Below are 22,198 nucleotides of genomic sequence, written 5' to 3'. Positions count from 1 at the left end.
CACATAGATTGAAAAGAACAAAGTTGCTGCTCAATAGTCCAAGGTCCGCCTGGAGGATGAGGACGAGCGAGTCTGAGAGAGAGAACAACAGAATAATAGAGACTAGCTGCTTCTCTGTCATGTCCTCTCGGTTACTGCAGAGCAGAGGAACAGGTCCAGTCATGAGCTGCTCTACCTCAGGGCTTACCTATGTCACTGCAGCGTGTATACCTACAGCTGTCTTTCAAATACCATGAATAGTTAATAGGCCACGTCATTCTCCAGTGAACGGCAACATAATGTGTAGATGTGTACATTCTTCTACACCACGCTTGGAAAGCTTTTTTTTCTGCCGCGGTTTACTTGACAATTCAAAGAAATCGATCCAGTTGACATTTTACTGGTTGACTGAGTGGTTCAGGCCACGATCCCTTCAGGCGATGACTTCATTTCCATGAGCGGTTTGGTGCTATTTCCCCTGGTCCTCTTTCCTGACTATGTAAACAAACAGGCCCAGGCTGGGTCACAGACACAGCACTCGCAGCGTATTTCTTGATGACTGGAGTTAATTAGCGTGTTCTGACTCTAATCAGCAGTGTTTTCTGCCAGATATTGTAGGACCAGCATCTCTCCTGTCACGCAGTTCCCTGAGGCTGTGCCTGACACGCTGGTGTGCACTTAGTACCTGAGGCTGAGCCTGACACGCTGGTGTGGCCTCAGTACCAGAGGCTGTGCCTGACACGCTGGTGTGGCCTCAGTACCTGAGGCTGTGTCTGACACGCTGGTGTGCCCTCAGTACCTGAGGCTGAACCTGACACGCTGATGTGCCCTCAGTACCTGAGGCTGTGTCTGACACGCTGCTGTGCCCTCAGTACCTGAGGCTGAGCCTGACACGCTGATGTGCCCTCAGTACCTGAGGCTGTGTCTGACACGCTGGTGTGCCCTCAGTACCTGAGGCTGTGTCTGACACGCTGGTGTGCCCTCAGTACCTGAGGCTGAGCCTGACACGCTGATGTGCCCTCAGTACCTGAGGCTGTGTCTGACACGCTGGTGTGCCCTCAGTACCTGAGGCTGTGTCTGACACGCTGGTGTGCCCTCAGTACCTGAGGCTGAGCCTGACACGCTGATGTGCCCTCAGTACCTGTGCCTAACACGCTGGTGTGCCCTCAGTACCACTGGTTATATACAAGTCCGATGTTCCTGGCCCATTTGACCCTACGTAGCAAACACTACATCATTAGACGTTTTTAAGACTAATATTCATGTATCCATTTATTTATTTTATACAAAGCGACTGGTGTAGCACACAGTCAAGAACCAAAAGTGCACAGTTAAAACTGCATGCCAGTGGTTGGTGTGGAACAATTGCGATCTGTATCTGTATTTATTTTTTACCAATAATCGATCAAACCGCTCTTCTCCCTCCAAACTGAGTCGTACTGTTGAGATACTGTTTTATGCATCTGTCAGGCTGCCGATCTCTCTATGGGATCTGTACAGCAGACCTGATGAAGACAAGCCATCAGCCAACATGAAAGATCCTCTTTCAGTTGATTATTAATGTGGTCGTACAATGAGGATATAATCCTCCTCCTCTTCACCACTTCTAAAGCTCAGGGTGAACGGACAACTAGACACAACTGGTGTAATGCTGTAAGTCTTCATGTTTGTGTCACTGTCGTTCAGATTCTCCGTTCAACTTCTTGTCAACATGTTTTCGCTGGGGCTTGGCCAGACATCGCTTCCTCAGTTTAAGTTCCATATCTGCCCAAGGGGAAGTTGGTTGCTCTATGAACAGTCAACTGTACATGGTTTGGACACTCAACTCCATTGGTGGGCAATTACAAACCCATTCCACAATCCCTTTCATCCTGAGTCATTGATCTCACCGGACCGTGTACAGTGTAATACCATGTGCACGAGAGGATAAAGGTGACCCTCCACAGCAGGTCGTCCCGACTCACATTTTCGATTATCGAGCGGCGCTTTCACACAAAGATGGACGGAACTTAGATGTTATTACTGTAACATGCCCATACATGTCTCCACTGGCCTCCGCGGTGGTAATGATCGTGCAGGGTGGTGGTTGAGGCTCTCAATAAAGCTGGGACAATCCCATTCATTAGCAGGCTGGACTTAGAGGACCCAGCTATAGATCTGTCTGTGGAGGTAAGGGGGAACCAGGTCGAATAGGGCTCGCTCTAATTAGATTCTGTCAGGTGGGTCATTATACAGGACCGCATTGCAAATAAAAACGCTTCTGCCTAGAGACCCTGGGATTGACCAATAAAGAGGGGTTTAGCAGTGAAACTAACTGACCCAGGAAAGGGAGGGGGGGAGAGTCTTAACAGCAGGCAGTGTCTTTCATACCCTGTACTTCATCGCTCATATCCATAATACAAAGATCACTATCCTAAAGGTTTATGACATTGTTTGTGTTGGAGAGAGTTAGGCTCCAGTTTTACTGTAGCTCTACTTGCGAATGCATTTTCTTTGGTTAGCGGAGCCAGCTAATGCTCTACTGATTGGGCTGATGTGATGGTTGTGGTCTCCGGAGCTCTGGGTTGTGTCGTGGGAGCACTGTGACTGTCCCAGCACTGTGACCGTCCCAGCACTGTGACCGTCCCAGCACTGTGACTGTCCCTGAACCGTATGTGAAGCACTCTCCAGTTTCCCTGGTGTCGCGCGGGTCCCTCTGGCTCGCGTCAGCAACGCAAAGCTTTTTCAGATGCATTTATCCCATGATTGCTCCTTATGGAAGTGACATCAAATATTAATACCAGAGGAATCCACACCGAGGTACAATTTCACAATGCAGCTAGCTCTTTGTTATTCAATTAGCTCATGAATAATTCCAGACGGTTCCCAGATCAGGTGGAAATGAATGATCCGCTTTCCTCTTTGTCCTGTGTTTTTTTTCCCTCTGAACGCAGGCAGGAAGAGTGTTAGTAGAGTTCATTGACGGTGATGTGGAAGGGGAGAGACTGTCCCATGGCCTACTCTCCCTGAACACTTGAAGAGCACAGTGTCTCTCTCTTCATTTCAGCAACTGAACGGGTTCAAGCTAGCTTTCAAGCGCCACAACAGGACAATGGCCACACGCATGTCCATGAGCAAGGCAGCACACGCATGTCCATGAGCAAGGCAGCACACGCATGTCCATGAGCAAGGCAGCACACGCATGTCCATGAGCAAGGCAGCACAATTCAGAAGAAGGCGGCTACTACATCAAGTAAACAACAAACGGCATACTATATGAAACTCACATATTATCGTCATCATTTACCATAGTAAAAACTGTGCATCTCAGCTTGCAGGAACACAATAAATACCACAGTTGCAATGGATTGTATTAGTGCAATAATACCAGGATCGATGCGAGAATTTCTGCACATATGTCGCCCCCCAGACCTACTCTCCAGAGGTGCTGAGGCTATAAAGTGCTCTGGTTCTTTATAGACCTTAATTCCTCTAAATGAATGAGAGCTTTTAAACGCTAGTGACTCCTTTGTGTGTTTCCTGTGTTCTCCAGACCTCGACAGCCACGAGAGCCCTCGCCTCTGTAAAAACAAATGCCCCATCGTGGAGACGAGGGTGCGATAACAGGGCAGACAGCTTTATCAGTTCTAAACCTGGGGGGTGTTGTTGTCTGGCGTCATCAGACGCTCCCCGGTTCCGTGCCACGACGGAGGGGAGGGGGGGGGGGGCGTGTTTGGGGTGGTTTCAAAAGCGGAAAGCCACGCAACAGGCCTCCCTTCCGCGTCGCTCAGTTCGTACGTCGGGGAGCTTCTCAAAATGGAGGACGTCGGATCTCAGGTCACTAGGCTGACCTCGACCACAAAGTCCTGACGATCTGAGGGCGACAGGGAGGATGGAGGGCACCGGCAGCACCCTTGCTGAAAGGTTACAGGCCCTAGCCCTTCATAACGATCCTCGTTTCAAGCCCAAATTGCCACTAATGACTTTGATTTCCTCCAAGGGGCTGCTCCATGGGCAGAGAGCCACAGTACATCATTTCAGCATCAGTTCAACATGAGTGCAGCCCATCAAAAGGAGAGAGCACCATTTTCCTTCCTCACGTGACTCTAGCTGTCACGTGTCACTGTCCTTCCTTGGGGTCCCCTTTCAAAGCCGTCGCTGGCAACAGCCCTGACACCCTCACGCCACACCAGACAGCTCCGAAGACTTCATCGTCCCCTTGATTTAGATTTCAGAGGAGTTGGGGCTCTTTAATAGGTGAGAGCCTCTTCCCCAGTGAGGGCGGTCGACATTGTAGGAACATGGCCCTCTCCAGTGTCATCAGCAGTTCTAAAGGGCTGGATGGCACAGCTCTGTGACTGAGACAATGAGGATCATTACTGTTATGGCAGCAAGGGGATGGTACGCCGTGCTTCTGTCTGGCTTGTTGTCTCGTTACCTTACATGGCATTAACCAAATGTTCCAGTAGTGTCTCTGATCTCATTTCATATCCAACTAAGGAGTTGAATCCTCCGTCGCCTAGTGTCGTCCAGGGCACCAGCGGACCACAGACACCTGTCTGAATGTTGTGTTCTGTTCCAATCTTAAATCATTAACTCCACAAGGCATTTTTTGTTCTTTCTCGTCTCTCTCTCTCTCTCTCTCTCTCTCTCTCTCTCTCTCTCTCTGTCTACTCCCCCTTTCTTCTTCTTTCTCTCTCGCTCTCGCTCTCTCTCTCTTTCTCTGTCTCTGTCTCTCTCTATGTCTCTCTCTCTCTCTTTCTCTGTCTCTTTCTCTGTCTCTCTCTCTCTCTGTATTCATGCTAGGAAATTGTGTGAAACTTGTTGTCACATTGTTGCTTCAACTCAATTTAGCAGGAGATTTGGCACCGTGGGGACAGAAATGAGGTAAGAGGAGAGGGGACTGTTTAATATTCTCACACAAGTGCTGCGACGGTTTTAATCAAGACACTGGTACGTAACAAACTTTTACTGGCCTATTGAGAACATCAATAATGACATTATAAACATCCATCTTCGTTAACTACTATCATGAGCTGCAATAAAAAGAAACTAAACAGAAATAATGATGTAGGGACTACTTCATGAGGTCAATATATGTAGATATTGGGTATATTGTTCAAATAATGATAATGAAAAAATACAATTATGCTTGAGTTAAGCCATTAACCTGCTCCCTTCAGAAATCCAATCCTGAAGGGAATCAACATAACACAATTTACTGAGCATGGCATTTAAGAACAGATTTGTATAATGTATTTAACTATTCCATCAGGGAACAGTATCCTGTAGAGAAAATAATTTAGTTTGTTTTGATGTGTCCCACCAACAGATGCTCAACAGCAACAAACCAACCAGGGGGCTTTGCAGTGTGTGAACCAATACAACAGGCATCCTGCTTATCAAAGATATCACTCCTAATGGTGATCTTTAGATACATGTCTTTGTGGAAATACATGTGGAACACAATGTAGCACCGCGCTCACGACTGTGCGAGATCCCAGCTTAGCATTTCATGACTAATTCAGCTGTAGCCATCTCAAGAATTAGTGGGATGCTAATGCAATGTGAAAAATGCTGAAACCACACAGATGAACAAGTGCGCCATTTCTATTCATTACATCCAGTGGGACGGGTTTGAAGCTAGTAAGGAACCGCTTTGAGTCTACCTGCAGCTCAACATTTAGTCTAACCAGACTAAGTCATATATGGGTGAAATGTTGGGGGTCAGATGGCTGAGCGGTGAGGGAGTCGGGCTATTAATCAGAAGGTTGTTGGTTCGATTCACGGCCGCGCCAAATGACGTTGTGTCCTTGGGCAAGGCAATTCACCCTACTTGCCTCGGGGGGAATGTCTGTGTACTTACTGTAAGTCGCTCTGGATAAAAGCGTCTGCTAAATGACTAAATGTTGATGTTGAAAAGATTTATTCTCCATGTTGCTTCCGAGCCCATAAGGGCTTAGAGACACGTTGATGACACAAGACGATGTGGGGCTGGAGATCTGCCCCTACACGGCACAACTTCCACCCACGTCACAGGGACGTCTCCATGGTAGGGTTGGAAGTGGACCAGCACAGTATGGCTCACTATGCTTGTGGCAGACCGTGGAGGCACTCAACTGCTGACACTGCCAAACAACAGCTCATTAGGAAGCAACAGATTCCATCAGGAGCTACATACGGCTACGGCTTTGTGTTGTCATCCACACAGACAGGCTTGCGTCTCTGTCTATGTTGTGTTGTCGTCATCCACAGACAGGCTTGTGTCTCTGTCTATGTTGTGTTGTCGTCATCCACAGACAGGCTTGTGTCTCTGTCTATGTTGTGTTGTCGTCATCCACGGACAGGCTTGTGTCTCTGTCTATGTTGTGTTGTCGTCATCCACGGACAGGCTTGTGTCTCTGTCTATGTTGTGTTGTCGTCATCCACGGACAGGCTTGTGTCTCTGTCTATGTTGTGTTGTCGTCATCCACGGACAGGCTTGTGTCTCTGTCTATGTTGTGTTGTCGTCATCCACGGACAGGCTTGTGTCTCTGTCTATGTTGTGTTGTCGTCATCCACGGACAGGCTTGTGTCTCTGTCTATGTTGTGTTGTCGTCATCCACGGACAGGCTTGTGTCTCTGTCTATGTTGTGTTGTCGTCATCCACGGACAGGCTTGTGTCTCTGTCTATGTTGTGTTGTCGTCATCCACAGACAGGCTTGCGTCTCTGTCTATGTTGGCAAATGTCTTTGCTTCGTCACAGGCTCATTTACAGCTTGAACTGATTCAACATTGCGACCCTTAATGTGTCAACACACGAGCACAGTATCTCAGTGTTGCCTCTCGCTGGGTAATACTGGCAACGCAGCAGCAGCCAGAACACTCTTCTCTGAATGAAGCCCACGAACACCACCACAGTGTTGTCTCCTGTGGTTTTTCTGAGATTACTTCTTTACTTGTATTTAGGTAAAGCGATCAGTTATGGACTTCCTTCACGCGAAACGAATTGGTTTGAATGTACATTTGCAGCAATTGGCTTTGTAGTCCATTCACAGGATCACTTCCGCAGTAAAATGAGTGATATCTGAGCGGGATTTATTTGGTTGCCTGAACTGCCTTCCTGGCTGAATCTTTGCTATGGTTACACATATAGAACTGAAATAACCATACAGTAGCCATACAAAAACCATACAACGGTGCAGTCCATTTTTGTGAATGGACAACCATGCAATCACATCACATAGCAAAAAGCACATTTCTGAAAAGTGAAATTTTCTGGGGCTAAAACGATCCATTTCTAAAAACATAAAGATTTAAATTCCACTGCCAGAATCATTTCCTCCAGAAATTAACGAGAGCACCTCAATCAAATGGGTCGACACTTTTGTGGCCTTGGTGGTTTTAACTATTTTTCATTTCAAGTGATTCACGGATGAGAACGAGCTAACAATCTCTGCAATATAAGTGGGCTTATTACACAGAGCAGTTATTGCTTTGCATGGTTTTCTCCCTCAGTGAGCTAATTGTCTCTGGAATCCCATAAAGAGGAGGTGGGCTGTTCCATCAGAGAAGAATACCTCGTTTACCATAAAACCAAAATCAGACTATTTCCAACACTGCACCATTCTAGGTGTTATCCACAGTCAACAGCTAGTAAGTCAACAATATGGGAGGTGACCAGTGAGAACAGTTCAAACCTAAGTATTGATTATTACTAGCGGAGGGAATTCATTAATTTTGTTTCTGTTTGTTTTGTTTGAGCTTTCTGCTCGTGTTCGCCTGCAGCTTGTGAGTAGTGAATGCATTCCGAATTCATTTGTACTTTTTGCTTTGTTTTGGATTTGTTGGTTTCATTCGAGCGATTCCCCCTCCAGCGGTAGGCCTACCTTCTCGTCGTCTTCAGTGAAGACCACTCCTCCAGGGCTCTTGTTAATGGCCTGGGCCACCCCGATGATCTCTCCATCACTGTTGTGGATGGGCATACAGAGCAGGGACTTGGTCTTGTAGCCAGTCAGCTTGTCAATCTCATCGCTGAAGCGACGGTCCTACAATCCCCCAGGTTGGGTTGCAAATAAACCAAAATGTGAGTCACAAGATTTGAAATGAGAGTGGTGATCTATTCAGCTTGGCTGGGATACACCTAACTGTAATAATAGCAGGCGGCCATTTCTAACATGTCTGCATTGAACAATGAAGTCATCTGAAATAAATGTTATTTTTTATAACGGATAGTGTTTTCAAAAAAGTCCTGGTTTAGTGTCACGTGTTGCAAGTGAATGTGTGGATGCAGGATAATCATGTTCAGTACAGGCCTCGGGCTCTGTTGCATGTCACTGTCATTTGTGACAGTCAGACAGTTATGGTAGGCGTATATTTCCCAATGGAATTAGCTAGAATTGTTCCTTTTGCTTTACAGTGATCGCATTTATGGAATAAACTGAGCCTATAATCTGGAAAATAGCAAATTAATGTCATAAACCTGACTCTTGAAAGAGGCTAATTATAAGTGGTTGTTAAACCGTTTGTATTTGTTTCTGAGTGCAAAAGTAAGTGATTGGCATGTGGGATTTATCTGACAGTGCACTCCAGCTCTTGAACTGAAACAAACGTCACACACACAGACACACACTTAAACACACACCTGATAGGCATCAGGGATGTTGACAGTTTCACCATGCTCAGCGACATATCCAATGATTCCTTTCCCCCATGGGACCTGAACTTCATCCGAGTTAGTCAGAGATGGTAAAACTGTGATACCTGCATGGACGTCGAAGAATTTGGATACCAGGGTTTTCTTATTGGCTGAACCCTCCACTAAGAATAACGAACAGCGGTCGGCATCAACCATAATACATACAAACACCAGGATTTTGTAGCTGAGACTTGTTAAATCCAAGTCGTTAGATATGTCTTTAACTAGTTCCAAGAAAAACTCTCTTTCATTGTGTTCCTTCAGGTAATATTTGAAATCAACAGCTGTGGATGGATACTGAGGAATGTTCACACGCGATTCGAGGAGAGCGCTCAGGATGTGAGCTGTCGTAGGGGGGAGAGAGCTGGCTTTCCTCAGCAGAGCTCGGCGTCTCATGCTGGTCAGCGGCTCCTGGGCTCTGGAATTGACATGCTCGTCGTATGTTCTGTTACAGTTCATAGCTTTTGATCTGGCGAAAGTTTTCCGCAGTTCTTTCTGCGAGGTCCGCCGATTAAGACCGTCACCTTTGCTCGCCCAGCTGTCCTTGCACACCGTGGTCTTCTCTGGCTCTGCTGGGGTCGCAGCTGGCGTTTTACCTGCCTGGTGATTCTTGATCCATTTTTCCACCATACTATGCTTTCCTTTCCTGTTTAGGTAGTCCTCAAACAACTCAGGATGCTTGTCGAGAAAACTTTCAACGTCAGAAAATACCATGTTCGACACTGCCATGTCTGTTGTTAGGATGGTTCTCGGTGAACCGTATGAACAAAATAACACTAAAAAATGTCATCTAGGCTATAACTATTTACAGAGTGTCAAAAATAAAGAAACCGTGAAGCACAACTTCCGATCATTCCAAACGGAACTCCGTGAGACTTCTGCTTAAGAAGCGCACGACGCGAAAAAGGCTGGAGGCATCTTGCGCGACAATATGTCCAAAACCATCGTTGCAGTCTACTGCGATAACTCCATCTGTGGTGTGAACCGAAATGCAAACATGCGAATAGACACACGCTTCATATTACAGAAAGCAACATTGTTACTGAATCACCAATGTGTGAATCTTGTGCGCAAATGACGTTGGCAACGGTTGGTTAGGCTACACTCCACGGTCGACTTCGTCATGTGAATGAATGGATCACTCCAAAAATCTTCTCATAATTCTCAAGAAATCGGCTCCACCGTGCAACTCTTCTTAAACGGGTTTCCCGGTTTATTTGATTGTAACTAAGCTACCTTCCACCCTAACAGCGAAGAAAATGTCCATCATAATAGGAGGTTGCGACCTGGACTGGGTGACTGCCGTCGCTTCCCGAGTAGGCTACTGGATGGATGCGATAGTCTTACCTCACATTGTGGTAGCCAAACAGTGGCCCCTGGTGGAACTGAACGACCGTGTGATAATAGTGTTTTCAAGAACGACTAACTGTTCATAAATCAAATCCATGGGGGAAACCTCAATCCATTTACTGGTGTGTCACATTACATTACATGTGTGCATTTAGCAGACGCTTTTATCCAAAGCAACTTCCAAGAGAGAGTTTTATAAAAGTGCATAGGTCACTGATCATAACAACGAAATAGCCCCAAACACTGTGGGTAGCCAAACATGAAGCATACATTGTGAAACCAATTAAGTCCCAAAGGGAAGAACAATAAGAGCATGTAGTTAGACAAGTTACAATTAAACAGCAAGAACCTCAAAAGTGCAAGAGTGTACCTGTGGAAAAAGCAAGCAACAATAATATATTTCACAGCGAGTACAATCATTTTAGGACAGTTAAAACAAACCAACAAGAGCAACAAGTCTCTCAATAAGAGACATTGTGATCCTGGGGGAAACTAACATCAGCTCCAGCCAAGCATTCCTAAGTGCCGTTGTACTCCCGGAACAAGTGCGGCTCGAGCCTTCTCTTGAAGGTGGGGAAACAGTCAGTGTCCCTGATGGAGGTGGGGAGCTGATTCCACCATTGGGGGGCCAGACAGGAGAAGAGCTTGTGTTGGGACCGGGCGCTCTTGAGCGGTGGGGCCACCAGACGGTTGTTAGAAGAAGACCGTAGGTGGCGGGTGGGGGTGTACAGTAGGCTACACTACTGTCCTGAGCAGTAGTGTAGCTTTATGTTCCACTGGTGTCAAGATGTTTGATGATAATAGAAAAGCCCCTCAGACAGATGCCAGGATCCAAGATAACAAGTAAGGTTCTGAATGGAACCCTACACTGTTCTTTTGTTTGAGGGTACGTGAAAATATGTATGGAACTGGAGGATATTATATATTCTGGGATTTGTCCAAAACACAATACATTTTTTTTGGTCTTACATTTATACAATTGATAGTGAAGTTTATGTTTTTTTGCACATTTACAAATGTGCTCAGTTTATTAGACTATTGTGACTTCATTATCTGTTGACATGCACCTGCTTCATGTTTCCTTCCCATTCGAAGCCTGCAAACTCCATCCACTAGAGGGAGCCACACTCCGCAAACTGCAGCATGTAGTGAACTTTGATTCGAACACTTTCAGTATGTGTTCATCTTGAAAACATGTAGAGCAGTGGTTCTCAACTCTGTCCTCAGGGAACCCCTGTCCTGCATGTTTTAGATGTTTCTTGGCTCCAACACACCTGATTCAAATGCATGCTCGTTACCAGGCTTCTACAGAGCTAGATAACGACCCATTCATTTGAATCAGGTGTGTTGGAGCCAAGAAACATCTAAAACATGCAGGACAGGGGTTCCCTGAGGAGAGGGGTTAAGAACCACTGATGTAGAGGTTGCGTTGTAATGGATACATTAGCATATCTCAGTTTGTAAAAAGCTGTTGACAGTTAAAGGATATGTTGACACAAATGTAAATCGACCTTCTACATCCGCCCCTATATCTGTGTATAACCTGATTTTGACTGCAGTCACAACATGCAGGCATACAAACTCATGCCACAAATCAAATTTGGATTTAAGAACATTGTGGACTGATATTAGTGATGACTAGTTCTTAAATACGGTAAAATTGTTTCATGTGTAATACCGTTTAATGATGGAGCTTGACCAACAAAACACAGCACAAATGACAAGTTAATTAGGTTTATTCCACTGAAATGTTAATTTAGGACATATTCCATTTGACATGCAGATACAGTAAGTGAGGTATTGGCTGTTTGGGTCAGATAACCGCAGTCTGGAGCCAAGTTTTCTAATTTGGATTAATCACAGAGCCAATACCACAGAGGTCACCATTTCTGACGGCCGTCATAATGTATGACCCCCCGTCCCCCTAAAAAAAACAATGTTTAAAAGAATGTGTGTTCCCACCGTAACTGCTTCCCAAAAGTATTACAACTTCGAACGATGGTTTGGGGTAGTTATTTCATCTTTGGGGCCGGGGGGAGGCTTTGTAATTGACAACACAGACACTGTGGTGGGTCACAATGACCCGAAGGTAGCACAAGGGTCAACTGTATCCACTCAGCTCTGCTCTGCTTCATGACAGTATGGACACAGAGCTGCCCAGGTTGTTGACGATGAGAGAGCCTCTTCTGCTGTCTCTGCTGCAACACTGCTCTGACCTCCTCAGGCCTCTCTAAAGGCTGTGACTTCCTCACAAACTCCTAGAACCTCTCTACTGCTGAGATACTGGAGTCAGTCCTCTCTAAAGGCTGTGACTCTCTCACTAACTCCTAGAACCTCTCTACTGCTGAGATACTAGAGTCAGTCCTCTCTAAAGGCTGTGACTTCCTCACAAACTCCTAGAACCTCTCTACTGCTGAGATACTGGAGTCAGTCCTCTCTTAAGGCTGTGACTCTCTCACTAACTCCTAGAACCTCTCTACTGCTGAGATACTGGAGTCAGTCCTCTCTAAAGGCTGTGACTCTCTCAATAACTCCTAGAACCTCTCTACTGCTGAGATACTGGAGTTACGACCATATGCACATTATATGGCTGCCCTCATGTGTTGTCCCACACTCTAATCACCAGTACCAGGATTCGAGACAACATCTTCTACCCTTAATGCCAGATACACACATGGAGCACCTAAACACTTGTAAAGTCTTTTACAATTGTTTTTTTATGAGACAAGTGTCCTGTAGTACCACTAGGGAGCAGCACTAGGACATGTCTGCATTGTGAACCACTTGTCTGGGCCTCCTGTTTGTGTGTGTCTGTGTTCACCCTACTACTCTGACTACACTTCCTTCTCTCCCCCCTTCCTCCTCCCCTCCTGCCTTTCTCCCTCCTGTTAGATCATGCAAGTACCCTTATAGAAGTAAGTTCTAGTAATGACACTCCAAACAGTTTGGGGTTTGCATTGTGAATTATATGTAATGTATTTACATTACCCTAAGTAGAGCTTAAACTAAAACAATCATTGTCCATGTTTCTTTAATAATTACTGCATATTATTTACCCATACTTCTAATAAGTCACGGGACCTACAAATCTTGGCAACACCCATCATTTCTTCTGGCAGCGTCAAGTTCAAAACAAATGCATTTCCTCATACATGAGATTGTTTTCTCCAGAATAGAGGCTGACAGACAGATAGACATCAGACATGAGCAGGAATGCTGTGTAGCCTACAGCTGAGGAGTGGAGGCCTGTAGAAGAAGAGATTCATATCAGTTTTCTATATCACTAAAGCATTCCATCAGTTACAAAAAAAAAGAGAGGCTGACAGACTGATAGACATCAGAATGAGTGTTTAGAGTTTTGCCAAAAGAGTGTCTGATTCGACAAATGTGTTCAGGCCACTGAACATTTGATTCAGAGAATGAGGTTTAGTGTTTTAGCAATTGTGAAAAACTGTTAGCATGTGATCAAAATAGCATTTTTCCATCTACGTAACATAGCTAAATTAAGACATTTCCTCTCAAAGAATGATGCTGAAAAACGAATGCATGCATTTGTTACATCCCAATTGGATTACTGCAACGTATTATCCTCTGGCCTCCCAAGAACCTACATAAAAAATGTACAACTGGTGCAAAATGTTGCTGCTAGACTACTGACCAGAACCAGAAAGTATAATCATATAACATCTACTCTCGTCTCTTTACACTGCCTCCCAATCCAAGCCAGAGCTGATTTCAAAGTCCTACAACTAACCTACAAATCTCTCCATGGAATAGCACCACCATACCTCTCTGGTATCTTTGCACCCTATCACCCAATCGAGGGGGGCTGGAACATGAATTCGTGGATAACGATCTATGACAGTCTGCCAACGCTGGATCTAGTCGCCAAGTGGACATCGGTCTCCCTGATGGACAAAAGCGAGTTCCTGGTCCCTTCCCTTCCTGTCCATCCACCTGCCTGTGATGCTGCGCTGCCTGTGATGCTGCACTGCCTGTGATGCTGCGCTGCCTGTGATGCTGCACTGCCTGTGATGCTGCGCTACCTGTGATGCTGCACTGCCTGTGATGCTGCACTGCCTGTGATGCTGCGCTGCCTGTGGTGCTGCGCTGATCACAGTCCTCCAGCCCTGTGGCTACCTCTGCTTAACCCTTAACTGCCTGAGCCAACATTCCGAACATTCCATAAGCTGTTGAAATATGATATTCATATTTTATGAATTTTCATATTAAATCATACACCTTAACTGTTTATACCATCTTGAAGAGGAGAACTAGGGGATTTTTATCATGTCAATAAATATATGATCACTTGAGGCAAATCATATTTTATCAAAGTGGTTTCAGGCAGCCATTTTTTACAAAAACGTCTCCATCCACCATACCTCATCAGACAACTGAATTTTTAACCACTTTAATTACAAGATGGAGAAATACTTTGAGTTGGTGGAATATCCACAAGTCTGTGGGCAATGTAGAACAGCAGACAGATTAGAAATACCATATTTTGATTACAAGTTATGACCATTCTAGTGACTAGTGGAGACATAGGGGAAACCGGAATTATCCTTTCCCAAAAGTAGCTAGCGCTATGGCTGGATACTCCTCTCGATAACTAAAAAAACGTTCGAGTTTCTTCCACAATCGACCAAATTGGCCAAACAAGGCATGTACATTTAGCTGACAGTGTACATAATCTAGCTAGTTAATGTTGTTTTTCCAAGTTTTTTTTATAAATCTGCTCAAATCGAAGCTAAACAGTGCTACTACCGTCATAGCTGCCTGTCACAAACGGCCAAGCCGGACACGTCATTCTTTCCTGAAAAAACTCGCGTCACTCCCACAAACAAATTCTTTGTAAAAAAGTTGTCAATATTGAGACTTTTAATTGACAATATTGACAACACATATTAAGGAACTTGTCTTTACTCATAATATCGTCTCCGATTTCAATTCGAAGCTGTAAATCTAACACTGTAGGCAATCCCCCATGGTCTCCGCTCTGGCTCCGCCTCGGAAAACAATGGCTGCCGTTGCTGACAAAAAAATATTTTCCCCCTCCCATTAGCCCCTTAACCAATGATATGTACTTTGAGCTTAAGTTGTCATGAGTATCTGGCAGTTTTCAGAAATAAAATCGGTGATTGGACAGCAAAGATATTAAGGCGGGAACCATGGGAACAAAAGTTCCCATATTTGAATGGTCCGACTGACATTTACCAACTGACCCAAGTTGAACACTGGATGTTGGTGTTTCAACACCCATTGACACTTCCCTATTGTATCACTATGTTTAGCCTGTTTTCTGCACCTCTCTTTCACCAACCGTCTCTGGAGGAGGGGATCCCTCACTGAATTGCTCCTCCCAAGGTTTCTTCCATTCTTTCTCCTCTAGTGAGTTTTTCTGGGAGTTTTTTCTTGTCTTCCTTGAGGGTTTAGGTTGGTTGAAGGGCAGTTCTATGGGCATATGTGAAGCCCTTTGTGACATTGCTTGTAAAAAGGGCTATACAAATACATTTTGATTTGATTTGATTTACACATATGCAAGTCAACACACACACACCACACAGTGGTGTACTACATTATCCTCCACTCACACTTACATACAGTATATTTACATATACAGTAGCTACACTGATACAAACACATTCACACACATACACAGTGTACATTCTCAGTGTACAATCTTTTTCTCCATCTCTCTCTCCTTCCTGTCAAGATTCAGGTTAAGAAAAATTATCTCAAGTGTAAGTCAACACACCGTATCCAGGATCAAATCCTCCCCCTCTCTCCTCCTCATCATTTCTCCTTTACCTCCTCTCTCCTCCTCTCCTCCTCCCCCTCTCTCCTCCTCACCATGTCTCCTTTACCTCCTCTCTCCTCCTCCCCCTCTCTCCTCCTCACCATGTCTCCTTTACCTCCTCTCTCCTCCTCCCCCTCTCTCCTCCTCCCCTTCTCTCCTCCTCACCATGTCTCCTTTACCTCCTCTCTCCTCCCCCTCTCTCTTCCTCCCCCTCTCTCCTCCTCACCATGTCTCCTTTACCTCCTCTCTCCTCCTCCCCCTCTCTCCTCCTCCCCCTCTCTCCTCCTCACCATGTCTCCTTTTCCTCCTCTCTCTTCCCCCTCTCTCCTCCTCCCCCTCTCTCCTCCTCACCATGTCTCCTTTACCTCCTCTCTCCTCCCCCTCTCTCTTCCTCCCCCTCTCTCCTCCTCACCATGTCTCCTTTACCTCCTCTCTCCTCCTCCCCCTCTCTCCTCCTCCCCCTCTCTCCTCCTCACCATGTCTCCTTTTCCTCCTCTCTCCTCCCCCTCTCTCCTCCTCCCCCTCTCTCCTCCTCACCATGTCTCCTTTTCCTCTTCTCCTCCCCCTCTCTCCTCCTCACCATGTCTCCTCTCCTCCTTGCCCTCTCTCCTTCTCCTCCTCACCATGTCTCCTTTACCCCCTCTCTCCTCATCTACTCTTCCCCCTCTCTCCTTCAAACCTCTGCCTTTCTCCGATTCTGTTTTGGCATGCATGCATTCTTACTTAAGAAAGTTCCAATAATAAGATTGCAAACAGGATCAACAGGTCCAAGCAAAAATGTGTGTGGGTGTATGTATGTGGGAGTGACACATTCAAATATTTACTGTATGTTCCATGAACAGTACCAATAACAACAGCAGTAAGAGGAATCTTCGAGGCTGGGGTCAGATGAGTAAAAGGCAGCATTACAGGTGATCAGACTGTCAGCATTACTGTCAGACACACACAGAACCAGATGGAGCACAGAGAGGAGGCTGATGGTGAAACCAGAGTTTTATAAAGGTCAGTAGAAGGGTGTTTATTCATATGTTGGAGGGTGAAGGATTTACTGCCAGTCCAGGATAGGTTATGATTACAGTAAGTAACTTAGCATCCCTAACCCTGGTCTGATGTCTTACCCTTTCAAATACTGGATGTTTGTTTGTTTAAAAGCATTGATTTTAGGCTTTACAGTATATCATTATTTCACGTCCATTAAACAGTGTGTCTGTAAATGTGATCAAAGGCTATCGTATGTTAGCAACACTGTCAGTCAGAGCTTAAGGACCTCCCACCTGTGTTGATTCACAGGAAGAGAATGTACTGTGTGATCAGTTAACAGTGGCCAGGGAAGGAGACAGACTATGACATTTGACAAGAAAACTGTACATGTATAATCAATGATTTAATCATAAACATATCAATGTACATGTGTTATTTAGACTAAGTTGGTCCTATAAAGATTGAGGAGCCAGTGCTAACAGCTTTTGGTTGTGGGTCAAAGAGATGGCTAGCCTATGACAGCCTATGATGACATAAACCTTCATTCAATACACCATCTAGTGTAAACCTGTTCCATGTGTTCTTCTGTGCATTGGTGAATGTTCCATTTGCACTGTGCAAGAGTATCCTGAGCATGAGAAAGACCCTGATCAGAGACAGGGCAGAGAGAGGAGGGTTCTGGCAGGGCAGGTGATCAGAGACAGGGCAGAGAGAGGAGGGTTCTGGCAGGGCAGGTGATCAGACACAGGACAGAGAGAGGAGGGTTCTGGCAGGGCAGGCGATCAGAGACAGGGCAGAGAGAGGAGGGTTCTGGCAGGGCAGGTGATGTAGGCTGCAGGTGAGGGAGGACAAACATCCAGAGTTACAGTAAAGAATACAGTACAGTGATAATCATGTGACAGGGTGACAAGTCATGTTTCTGGAATGATTAGGGGTGATTGTACATCAGACTGGCGGAAGTTTTTAAATAATTTGTTATGATCACGTCGTATTTACGTCGTACTTATTTAAGTCATGAGACTCAAAATTCCAACCAACACCCATCATTCCTTCTGGGAGCGTCAAGTGGAAATGCATTTCCTCATCCATGACATGGTCTCTACAGAGCCCTGTAGCAGCACAGGACTGGAATGTAGAAAGAGGTCAAACCAGATAGATGAGAATCAAACTAAACTCTACAGTGGAGAGAGAGGGGGAAGGGTGCTGAGTGACAGGAAAATGACATTTTCTTGAAGAATAATTGATAAATACAAAATGTCATTATGACTAATGTGGCAATGAAAATATACATTTCTATATTTCATTTTGGGCACCTCCAGACAGTAGGACAGTCTAGTTCTAGTGGACATACAGTTCTCCTTCTTTAGGTACATTCTTGGTCCTGCCCCTCTCTGCAGTTTCCTAGTGGTGTAACTTTTCCCAGACATGGATTAAGCTTAATCCTAAACTAAACAAACATTTCTGTGTAAATTTCCATTAATAACATTTGTAGGATAGGACTAGACATGAAAAAACTAATGGAGAAGATAGTTTTGGATATTAAAATGAAGTTCATGGAATGGAATAACCCAAAAGAGCCGTGTACCACCAAGATCCATAAGGGCCTTCAAGCTGAGGAGCTGCTTGGGTTTGCATTAGACTAAAGCTACAGAACACCTTTGCCCTCAGCCTTTCTTTCACGGTGCCTGTGATAGTGTCTACATACCAGTGTGTTAGTGTGTTTTAATATGTACCAATGTTTTATTTTCCCTCCCTAGGAAGACTGCTGTTGAGTCTAAACCACGCCCCTCACCCTTCCCAGCCTGCACCTGTAGGTCAACCCCCCTCCCTTGGAGTGGGCGTGGCCCCAGGGTGGTCGTTGTAGCAATGAGCTTTGAGAGGCGCAGCAAAGGTGTGGTTGTGGTGGAGTTTGCGTATCAGTACACAGACAGAACTGGCAGCATCATCTCCATCAAACCTGATGAACATTACCTCCTCCTGGAGAAGACCAGCGATGAATGGTGGCTCGTCTGCAAGGATGAGAGGACCGAGCCCTTCAACGCCCCCCGCGGGGTTGTCCTTGTCCCCCCCAGGTGTGTCAGGGAACTTCCCAGCAGGTTCCCACTGTACCATGCTCACCCCCCCAGACCAGAGACCACCAGAGTCCCTGAGCCAAGACGACAACACAAGACACCACAGGTGGGTTTCAGTGTGGTGAACAGGGTCGTAATGAATGTAGAACAACATGGGGGGATGGTGAAATACCAGAACAATCATTCACAGAGATTTAGAAGCATCATTAGTTTATACTAGTGCTGTCAGTTAAACGCGTTATTAACAGAGTTAACGCAAACCCAAATTAACGGCGTCAATTTTTTATCGCACGATTAACGTTCTTTTTGACCTGGCAAACTTTGTAGTTTTTTTCACATTCTGTTGCAACAACCACTGACGTTATAAAAACTACAATACCGCACCGGATCTAGCTAGACCGGAAACAAAACAACAGGCACGCCACACACACTTGTTTGGGCTTGCGAGCCGGCTAAAGAGTAGTAGCAGAGCCCGTTTACGGATATTAGACATTCTCTGGTAGTAGGCTAACGTTACGTTTTGAGTTGATTGCCAGCGCCAGACGCCGAAATGGATGCCAATAAGATTCTGAATGTAAAGTTTACTTTTAAAAGGTTGCCAAATGGTTCCATTGACAAGACCAAAGTGATCAGTGTGTTCTGTCGTTGTGCACTGAGCTATCATCGCAGCACGTCGTGGAGTCTAAAATACCATTTTGATGGCCAAGCACACAGATGATGCGAATTCTCCGCCCGCTCGTCAAAGCCAGGCGATTGCAATGTTGTTTTCAATTTGAAAAAAAAACATTTGCACGAAGCAATCCGAACCACTTTTCCATGTTGATAAGAGCATTAAAATTTGAACAAATAATGGATGAAAAAGAAATCAAGGGACATTTAAAATAGATAAAAATGTGCGATTAATTGTGATTAATCGCAATCGTTTGACAGCTCTAGTTTATACATGTGATGTGTTACAGCAGTGGACATTGAACTGAGTTACTGTCCTGAAACCTGCTGTACAGATCTTCCCTGAAACAACACAGGGAGCATGTGTACAAGGACAGCTGTAACACCTGACACTGTGTCAACGTGACTCTGACTGAGGTTTAATCCATGTCACTTAATATGCACTTTTGTTTGCTCTTAAAATGCATTGTTAGGTAATCCTATAATATTGAAAACTGTGTTTAGTGTTTTGTTTTCTAGACGGCATCATCTAATGTAGATAGCCTCTGATCACAAGAGATAAATACATCTCTGAACTTTTGACACCAAACCTCAGTCTGACAGTAGTACAGCTTGATCCTGTTACAACTTGCCCCTGTCTCCCTACTATCAATGATTATTAATTTATTACTCATTACTGTGTTTCAGAGGGTGTTATCTAAAATTAGTATCTCTGGGGAACATGGCATGGACACCAAAGCTAAGAGGTAAGATGAGAATCCATAACTGTTCATGACTGTTCTCCATCTCAGAGCTCAGCAGTGATATTATGACATCATCATTAGTCAGAATAAATGAGACTGAAGTTCTGTCTATGTTGTGTTGAAGCCCAAACCAGCAGAGACCAGCCTCACCTGTACCCAGCTGTGTGTCCATGAAGAGTGACAGGTCTATGGGTCTACCTATCGAGTTCAGTGATGGAGGAGGACCTTCTAATGAGGAAGGGTATGTACTGACCTCTGCTGGTGTTCAATGTTATATGATGAAGGTGACATGATGTAAAGAAGTCGTCTGTGTATAGTGTATACAGGTAGGAAGGCTACACACATTCATTGAGAACATGCAATAAATCATTTGAAGTATAAAGTCATCATTAGATTCAGGATCATCATGTGACATTTCTACTAAACGAAGTCAGAACTCATAGCCTGGCTGATGTTCAGACCATGAGGTAGAGCTACACTGTGAGTGGGAGCTGTTATTTAATATTATTTCATTAACCTGTGGTGTTGGTCTTCTCCTTATGTATCTATGGTTTAACCACTAGACCACCATCAGGCACATCAACACCTTTGACCTCCTTGTTGTGTTTGATCAGAGAGGGACAGGACCTCAACCTACCAGTCCACTGTATTGCTTTAATGTTGAACTTTACCTGACATTAACACAGACACAACCACAACCACAACAAACTACCCTGAAACTAATGCAGTTATGCAAGCCAGACCATACTACCATTAGGTCATTTCATGTCGGTGCAGACAAATTATTCAAAGCTGCTCTCTCTAATTCATTAGAGACTAGAGCGAACTCCAGGATAAATCTGTGAGTTACTTCTCCACCTTAAAAGACTTGACATTTATTGTAAACATGTAATGTTTTTATAATAGCTTTACATACAAATAAGAGAGATCAGTGCAGCTCTAGTGAAAGTTTGACAACAATACCCTACCTGCACACACACACATACACACACACCACACAGCATGAGAGTCAGTGTCCAGCCCTGCAGGTACCAGGCCTGGTATGAGCACAGACCAGGTGGGGCTCAGCCCACTTAGACTGGTTGAGACCAGAAGATCTTCAACTCCTGGGTGGAGGAGTGCTGCAGTGTCTAGCAAACATGCAGCCCTGTGTGAGGTGGACCCTGATGGCATTCTTCAGTGTCTGGTTGAAACACAACACACTTGTTTACCAGGGGTGACAGTGCTCCTATCTTTGATGAATGGTTGGGGTTAGATATACCCATTGAAGATTGTTTATTTGGTAGTGATGGTATCACTCTTATACAGTGTTTCTGAGTTTACCATTCATGCTTATGGGGAGTCAGATGGTGTACTTACTGTAAGTCGCTCTGGATAAATGCGTCTGCTAAATGACTAAATGTAAATGTTATGTATGATACACTTTTTAGTAGATTAACAGCCCTTGTACATGTGGTTCATTTGTTTAAGTAGTGTCATCTCTTGTCCTCAGAGATCAACAGAAGAAGTCTAAGTCAGACCAGAGTCACCATGAGGACTTGTCCTCCATATTCACAGTGAGTTTTGTGTTAATCTAAAGTAAAAACAAGACAGAATCATTTGTATCATTTTGTTCTACTGTGTATAGAGTTCCTGGTTCGTCTGATATCTTCCCTTTCTGTTTCAGGTGCTTGAGGAGACTGTCATCAGGTTTGTGAAGAAAGAGCTGAAGAGGATAAAGAGGATTCTGAGTTCAGATTTCCCAGAAGGCTTAGAGAGTCAGAGGGAGGACCAGGAAGTGGTGGACCCTGAATATCAGAAGCAGGAGAGCAGTGCCAGAGAGGGAGCTCTGAAGATCACACTGCACGTCCTGAGGAACATGAACCAGAAGGAGCTGGCTGACACTCTGGAGAAAAGTAAGAGACTCCATATTTAGTCTGAGTTGACCCATTGATGGTATATGATG

The 22,198-nt window shown here is 44.9% G+C and overlaps 3 protein-coding genes across 9 annotated transcripts in view; 2 read left to right on the top strand and 1 right to left on the bottom strand.

Annotated features, from left to right (window-relative positions):
• Window positions 1-9,364, bottom strand: part of LOC124484893 (dual 3',5'-cyclic-AMP and -GMP phosphodiesterase 11A-like) — a 17,242-nt gene extending 7,878 nt beyond the window's left edge. The window contains exons 1-3 of the mRNA XM_047046010.1: window positions 8,582-9,364; window positions 7,827-7,985; window positions 3,810-3,832 (exon numbers count right to left, since the gene is read on the bottom strand). Of these exons, the coding sequence (XP_046901966.1) occupies window positions 3,810-3,832; window positions 7,827-7,985; window positions 8,582-9,364 (965 nt within the window). The remainder of the gene's footprint in view (window positions 1-3,809; window positions 3,833-7,826; window positions 7,986-8,581) is intronic.
• A 7,322-nt stretch (window positions 9,365-16,686) lies between these two features.
• The window catches only part of LOC124484957 (NLR family CARD domain-containing protein 3-like), an 80,508-nt gene continuing 74,996 nt past the window's right edge, over window positions 16,687-22,198 (top strand). For 2 of the 6 annotated variants that reach the window (XM_047046108.1, XM_047046107.1), the window contains exons 1-6: window positions 16,687-16,790; window positions 18,527-18,947; window positions 20,198-20,256; window positions 20,378-20,494; window positions 21,746-21,809; window positions 21,920-22,148. In XM_047046108.1, coding sequence (XP_046902064.1) covers window positions 18,636-18,947; window positions 20,198-20,256; window positions 20,378-20,494; window positions 21,746-21,809; window positions 21,920-22,148 — 781 coding nt within the window. In that variant the 5' untranslated portion in view covers window positions 16,687-16,790; window positions 18,527-18,635. The remainder of the gene's footprint in view (window positions 16,791-18,526; window positions 18,948-20,197; window positions 20,257-20,377; window positions 20,495-21,745; window positions 21,810-21,919; window positions 22,149-22,198) is intronic. The other 4 variants (XM_047046115.1, XM_047046116.1, XM_047046110.1 and 1 more) reach the window with 4 other exon arrangements.
• Window positions 16,753-22,198, top strand: part of LOC124484960 (butyrophilin subfamily 1 member A1-like) — a 53,930-nt gene continuing 48,484 nt past the window's right edge. For both annotated transcript variants that reach the window (XM_047046123.1, XM_047046122.1), the window contains exon 1: window positions 16,753-16,790. In XM_047046123.1, coding sequence (XP_046902079.1) covers window positions 16,766-16,790 — 25 coding nt within the window. In that variant the 5' untranslated portion in view covers window positions 16,753-16,765. The remainder of the gene's footprint in view (window positions 16,791-22,198) is intronic.

Source organism: Hypomesus transpacificus, chromosome 23 (genome assembly GCF_021917145.1).
Source record: "Hypomesus transpacificus isolate Combined female chromosome 23, fHypTra1, whole genome shotgun sequence".
Classification (NCBI taxonomy): Eukaryota; Metazoa; Chordata; class Actinopteri; order Osmeriformes; family Osmeridae; genus Hypomesus; species Hypomesus transpacificus.
This window is presented reverse-complemented; position numbering and strand designations above follow the sequence as displayed.